The sequence below is a fragment of the Penaeus japonicus genome, unplaced genomic scaffold (genome assembly GCF_977035675.1).
Source record: "Penaeus japonicus unplaced genomic scaffold, GWHDUDI00000001_assembly GWHDUDI00000012, whole genome shotgun sequence".
Lineage (NCBI taxonomy): Eukaryota > Metazoa > Arthropoda > Malacostraca > Decapoda > Penaeidae > Penaeus > Penaeus japonicus.
The window spans coordinates 12,752,368-12,759,867 of NW_028234414.1; the positions used below are offsets into that span (position 1 = coordinate 12,752,368).

The 7,500-nt window shown below is 31.7% G+C and overlaps 2 protein-coding genes across 5 annotated transcripts in view; one reads left to right on the top strand and one right to left on the bottom strand.

The window, feature by feature from the left end:
- LOC122262751 (uncharacterized) overlaps window positions 1–5,247 on the top strand; it is a 21,221-nt gene extending 15,974 nt beyond the window's left edge. Inside the window, exon 15 of the mRNA XM_086542131.1 lies at window positions 390–5,247. Within this exon, the coding sequence (XP_086398257.1) occupies window positions 390–869 (480 nt within the window). The 3' untranslated portion in view covers window positions 870–5,247. The remainder of the gene's footprint in view (window positions 1–389) is intronic.
- A 1,857-nt stretch (window positions 5,248–7,104) lies between these two features.
- The window catches only part of LOC122262799 (putative elongation factor 1-delta), a 15,463-nt gene continuing 15,067 nt past the window's right edge, over window positions 7,105–7,500 (bottom strand). For all 4 annotated transcript variants that reach the window (XM_086542469.1, XM_086542468.1, XM_086542466.1 and 1 more), the window contains 2 exons: window positions 7,308–7,423; window positions 7,105–7,188 (listed from right to left, as the gene is read on the bottom strand). In XM_086542469.1, the coding sequence (XP_086398595.1) occupies window positions 7,150–7,188; window positions 7,308–7,423 (155 nt within the window). In that variant the 3' untranslated portion in view covers window positions 7,105–7,149. The remainder of the gene's footprint in view (window positions 7,189–7,307; window positions 7,424–7,500) is intronic.

Sequence of the window (7,500 nt, forward strand, 5' to 3'; positions counted from 1 at the left end):
TTTTTACATTTTTTCTAACTGCAGATTTTATATTATTTATATATATATATATATATATATATATATATATATATATATATATATTATATATATATATATTATATATATATATATTAATATATATAAAAGCACATAGTGTATATTTGTTTTTGTTTTCTACATATATGTATGCATTGTTTTATTATCCCACTGGATTTTTTTCAACTCTGCTCCAAGGTAAAGAAATACAAAAGGAAAATACTGAATAGAAGAACCAGAAAAAAATGAAAATTTAAGGATTGACTTACAGTGGAAAAGATTTTTTCACTTAGCACTTAACCCATGAATATTATAATGTGGAATTTATCTGTTCGTAGAACAGGAAATAATTATGCTGTTTTACTTACCAGTTTGCTCGGACTCAGCCAGCGGAAGCACGTTCTCGGACTCCAACCAGGTTCGCAGAGACACGTGGCAGTACCTCAAGCCTTGCTCGGGCAGGCCGTACCCAGCCTGAGAATCAGGCCACGCCCCCTGGCTTCACAGATAGTGGTTCGCACACACCCAGGACGCCAAGGATTGACAAAGGTGAACCAAGGAAGCAGAGCGATGCAAAGAATGGAAATATTGTCCCGCGTTCAAGGGGCAGCACCATGGGGCGTAGGTCCACACGGTCACCCATGAGAGATTCTGGTCGTCCCACAGGTCGTACTGGGAGCCCCACACCCTCAGTGACACAAGCTTCCAATCCAGCCGAGAATAAAAGCAGATCTTCCAGTGTTACCAATAAACCAGTGGCAAGCACTACCACGCCACCAAGTGTTGGTAGTCGTTCGAACACTTTTTGCAAGGATAACACGGGCCCTAACCAGAAACCAGTTGTACCCTAGCTTTGTTTGCAACATGCCATGTGCTGATAGTGAAACTCAATTTGTTTTACCATTCATTAAGTGTCAGTGAAGAAATGTAAACATATATGACTAGGGTCCTAGAATAGGGATGCTGGACATTATGCACTATTATGCCCAAATATTTACTATAAACTTCAGATAGAAACATTGGATTAGTAAAATTTAAAAACACTTTAGAAGAATAATGTGCCATATTATATCCAATTCAGTACTGTAAGCTGAAGACCAGCATATCTAAAGGTCTTTACTAATCCAATATTGTAGCTCCTTGTGTGGTTTCTGCCACATATTTCCTCTCATAAGCCCAAGCAGCCTTTATAACTGCCGCTAGTGGTCGTCCAATTGAGTTCCGTGGTTTTTCTAGTCAACCAGTCTTATCTACTGTATTTTGATGGAATAGCTTCTTGGCCTTTTGGAGATTGACCTAGAAGTACCATGTTGGTTAAAGATTCTGTTATTTCTCAATATGTTTCAAACTACTACAGTGACAACATTCTACACTCTGATTTGCATTCAGTTTCAGTGAATGATTATTTTTATGGGTCATAGGCATTTGTGAGCTATATACACATACCTATAGATATATATATATATATGAAATTGAAGTATATATTGGCTTCATAAGTGTGGAAAAAAACAGCAGAAAATGAAAAACACTAACATTTAATCTGCTTGCCTGAGGCCTTGAATTGATTTCTCATGCAGAGGCCCCATAATGTTGACCTTTTTTGTATAAATATGAATCTAGGTGCTTTGTAATTTAATAGCTGCTATGTACCAAAGATGAGGTCACAATCTTCATTTTGCTAAGGTTGCTTTTCTGATGTCTGTGATATTTCAATATTATAAGTATTTTGTTAGTTACTTGATAAGATAGCACATGCACAAATTATAATTATATATTTAGTTACTTTTTTCATGTTTGTACATAAAGCCTGGCTATGGCTGTATTGCCCATAGCTGGAAACTCAATGATAAATTTTTTAGTTTGATAAATATTATCAGATGTGAACATATTTTGTTGACTGATCATGTACAGGAATACGTGGGAATATTACAGTCTGAGGTAATTTTCATCCCAAGGATAACCAGTGATACATTGATAAATTGTCTCAAGCCCTTTCTATTTTAATGTGATGAAGATATTGATGTACTATATGAACTTACACTCATGTACATCAACATAGGGGATTCCAATTAATGAAATAACATAAATAAATAAATTGTAAAGTACCATTTTCATTTTAAGAGAAACTGTACATGTAGATTGATATAATCAGGGATTTGAAAATGAAAGATGGTGAAGTCTATGGTCAGATTTTAAAAAATGTTTTGGAGTATAAACGAAATTTCATTATCAGTCTTCATTTGCACAGGATCTCTTAAAAGATATCAAATGAATTTGAATATACTAAAAAAAATGCATGAATACCAATAACTGTAAGCTAACATTATATCAGTGACCCATTATGATTTTTATACCGGTTTAATATACAGTATACCATGTAAGTTACATGGTCAGAAGTACTCACCTGACCACAGTGACTTAACAAACCATCAGTATTGGCAATGCCATTATCAGTTTTAAGAGCTATTTTTTATGCATATAAAAACTTGATTGTCATTTTCTTTTTTTTTTTTTTTTTTTTTTTTTTTTTTTTTTTTTTTTTTAGATTAGAATTCATATGTTTGTAAATATTTTCATTGTACAACATAATTATTGCATGATCACTTTCATTTACATCCAAGTATTATTGCATTAACATTTAGGATGTAAAGGCTTCATTTTTTTATGAAGAATTTTTTTTTCCTCTTTTCTTTACTTTTTTTTAATAGGAAAATGCAAAAGTTTAACTTGAATCCTGAATAAATGGGAGAAAAGAACTTCATAAAACTTAATAGCAGAATCAAAATCTCAAATTCACATTTTCTTACATTTATAGCTACAGGGGGTCGGAGAACATGAAGTGAATTCAAATGAGTAGAATATACCATCTTGGAGCTATTCTTGAAAGCAAAAAAAAAGAAAAAAAAAAGCTATGGTTGTTGAACATTATGCAAATGTAAAGTTCTGTACCTTCTGTTCATGCTTTGTAACATGATTTTGTTATATACTTATTTATAAAGATTATTTTCAATAATTGTCTATAAATATTTATGTTTTAGATATACAGTATTTATTTATTATGATTAGATATATTTATGATTCTTTTTTGTGTATCACATTTTTAATATAAAAGGTAATTTTGATTTGAAGAAAAGTTTTAAAAGCTACTGTTATTCTGCCATCTGATTATGGAATCATGGATATATAAGTCTTTTTTCCTCATTGCTAAAGCTTTTTTTAACCAGGCAAGCTTTGCTTAGCAAACTTTGTTCATTGTGATGACAGAAATGTAGATACCATGAGCAAAAAGCTTCATAATTGTGAAGCTGTGCACATTGTTTCTCCACTTTTAACATCACATAGAGCAGACTGGAAGAGGAATTGGGATTGAAATTGTATATAGCCTTAAGTTGCTTGTTTTTCTTCAGGTTATTTTTTTGTAAATTATTTGGAGGAATATTAGTTGTTCTTGATGGTTCCAAGATAGCTTGAAATTGCATAATTCAATTATTAAAAGCTAAAGTAAGCAAAGTTTACTGAATTGCTTAATTGTGTTGACATTTAAATATCGAACTCAAATTTCACAATAATACATGCTTAAGCTTTGACTTTTTTATTATTATTATTATGATTATTATAATGCAGTTTTAAGTAAGAGGCCTGTATCAATCATTTTCCCAATTTTTAATGAGTCTCTCCACTTCATTATTCCAAGGCAATGGTTCAAAAGTAATGCAAATTAAAGCTAGTGGTAATAAAGTGAAACTATCACTAGAGGAAGCAGTGTATTACCCCTGCCCTCCCTCCCTCTGGGAAAAAAAAAAGTATTTTCTGAATCTCATACCTGGTGTCATTCAGGGAAAATCTAATACAACATTGATTTTATATAAAATTGGGTAATGGTTTAATTCAAAATCTAAAATGCATTGCTGTCAATTAGGGAAGAACACAATTGGTTATTAAATTTAGATCCATCAAAATTTATTCATGCTGCAGTTTTCATTTTAAGTGACATTTAGGAAGGGGATTAAGTGACTCATGCAAACAGTACAGGTGAGTACTTTTGTTCATGATTTGTGTATTAATCTTAGTGAAGAAAATCTAAATTTTGAGAATCCTGTATTTGTAAATTGACTTTTTGCATTTCGAAAGCTCTCTTACCCAAACATTCTTTTCTCCCAATCTTGTGCATATCACTACCTACCTTGTCATTGCTTTACCTATATATCTTATCCCATTAAAGTGTTGATTGGCTGCTTTCTGCCATGATAGTATGCAAGCCTTTCCCTCCTTTTGTGTGAAGAGTGGAGTGTAATTGTCCTCTACAACTAGTCCCATAGCCATTAATGTGAATCAGGGTTGTCTAGTGTCACAGATCAATAATATATGAATTTAGCCAACCAAAGTGCTATTATTAGCCTTTTTCCTTTTTCACTGTAGTAGTTCTAGAAGAAAAAATCCACTAATAGAAATATAATACCTTCTGTTTACAATATAAACACAAGTTACTTCAATCAAATAGAAAATGCGAATACAGTTATATGAAGGCCTTGGAAAATACAAAAACTGGTTATTCACTTGTATGGTTTTAAATGTCTTGTATGTCTGATCAGATATTTTGAAAAGGCTTGTCTTAAATTTTCTGTAAAATACTAGTATTACCACTAATAATAATAGAGTGAATATTGAGAGAAGTTGTTGAGACTTTCACCACAATTTTTTGCCATAACAGCATACCACAACCGAGATTAATAAAAGTATTCATAAACCAAAATACATGTCTAATAACTATTCAGCATTAACTGGAATGCCAACAATGAACTCTTATTGGCATGAAGGAATTGTAATAAAGCACCAAGCTTTGTTTTTAATGTCTCAAAATTGCTTCATTACAGAATTGGAGGGAGGGGTGGCACTTATGAATTCTGACAATAATTCCAACAAAGGGCTAATGCTAAAATTTATTTTAGATAGGCAAGTTTTTTTGTTTTGTTTTTTGCCTTGCATTTTTGTGACCCAAAAAAATAAATGTGCATTGTGCATCTTATTACCACACAGACTTTTATCTTTGCTCATTTTAATGGGAAATAATGAGTATTTTATGTTATCCATTTTATTTAAGTTTATGAAAAATAATGGTATCCAAGAATGTTTGAAGGATACTGAAAACTTGTATAGAATATTTGGCATGATCTGAGTCTGTAAGCAATCAGCTGACTTGGATAAAAAAAAACAAAAAAAAACACACAAGTAGTCTTAGACGACTCGGTGACAGATTTTACATTGGATATCCAGAAAAACACTAATACATTAAAATATACAGAAAGCCTATGTATGCAATAACACATTCAGTACCCATCAGACTAGCATAAACCTTGTCTCAACAAAAAAATCTAAGTCAAATGTATTCAAATCATTACCTTTTAAAGAGTTACTAAAGTGGATAGTTTATCGGAACAATACCATTAATTTGAATTGCTGCACTTGTACTGCAAATTGTATTTTATTTATCTATTTATTTACCTTTTCTATTTACTCTCACTAGAGTAAAAATTCCCTGAGTTTGAGCTTTTCAGAAGTCAAAATAGTTGAAGCAATCTAATGTTAAATCTTGGTAGGCTAGTTCTTACACAAAAACAATTCCTATATCATCCTCGCTCATTAGTTATAATGTTTAAAGATAATATATTGCAAGACTCAAGTTATCTACAAAAAGGAATGTTTTTTTGTCGTTTTTTTTGTTAAACGGATCTGCAATTTAACTGTAATAACTAGCATCTTCAAAACATATCCTTGAGAAGCATAAAGTGGGATCATATATCAAAAAATGTACTAGACAAGAATTCAAGTATATATATTAATCGATCCCTTGTATACTTTGTCTTCAACCACACAACAGGTTCAAGTTTACAAACAGACATGTATGTAAAACCCTTCAGATATAACATTTGTCAGATATGCTCAGATTGTCAATAGAAAAAGAAAAAGCACTATTACAGGATCACTGACAAAACTATCTACTGCACATGTTATCTTCCTCAAGACTAAAAGTGTGATGTTGGATTGTGTACCAGCAGGTAGACCTTGCCATGACATGTTAGTATTGTCAATCTAAATGAAGAACTGGCAGCTTACAGGGAACAATGGAAACCAAAAATCCATAGTTTTCCTAAACAGGCATTCCTCTTTTCCAGTATATTTATTTTTTACTACAGATAACTGCCATAATTTCTATATGTAAAATGTGCTATCAAATAAGCTTTATTTTTCCCCACTGATTTAATGCTGATTATATTTATTTTCTTTCTGAATGCCTTAGCATTATTCAGTGTACTTGTACATGTAATAAATATAATGATTCTTATCCCTTATTTTTTCCATCTCCACCCCCCCTAAGTTTCTTGTAAATGTTCACAGTCAAACAGTTACAGCATAGTTTAAAATAATTAATGAGATTCCTTCTCTGTGGAAGTCTCCTTTGACGATATGATATCACGTGGTATCACCATACCTTAATATTTTAGTCCCGTAAGATGACCTATTACATCATGATCTCTCCCTATGAACACACATTTTACATAATTACAAATGTATATACTCCATGCAGTTGCATTTGTATATATACATCTTGCTTGACTTATCAATAATAATATAAAAAAAAGCCTCCTCTTATCACCACGTAGCATTAGATGGGTGAAAAGTGCTCTGAGAGGAGCAGCAGGGATTCATGCCAGGAGAAATCTCACAGCAGGAAGCTGTGCGCACTTGCTATCTTCCCGGCAGGTGCAGTATTAGGCAAATATATGCCCCATTGCAAAAAAATATATAACTAGTCTCAAATTCCACATTTATCTTTTTTTTTGTACTTACTGTGCTTAATTTTAATATTCTTCAATCACAATCTAGCTCAATATAAACAGCATTTCATACAATCAAGCTTAATTATAATAATAATTAAAAGAGGGAAAAAGAAGTATGAAAATCAAATACTGGTCAACACCCAAAGATACTCCAGTATACATTTCTTTTAAGTTTTGAAAGAATAATATATAAAGTCTATAAATTAATGCTCTTATATATAATAAATAAAGGTAATAAAAATACATCTTAAACTCCTGTTTATTTCTGTATTAACCGTGGAATGAATGGTGATTAGATCTTATTGAAAGCAGCAACATCTACACTTTGCACCTGAAAGGAAAATTTTTTTTTATTAAAACATTTATATATACAATACAAAAATACAATAAGGTTCTTTTAAACAGGGCAAAAGACTGAAGTAAATGTTAAATTTATACACAAATACTTACATAATCTTCAATTTCTTGAATCTTCTCAGAAAGGTCATCAATGGACACCTTTTCATCTTCAACTGTACACAAAATTGAAAGTTTCTGGATACCAAAAGCCAAAGGCTTCAACTGAGCTGTGAAGAAAAGAGAGAAGGATATCATTATAAACGTGTTTCAGATTTTGACCTTCTGTTCAATAACTCATTTCAAA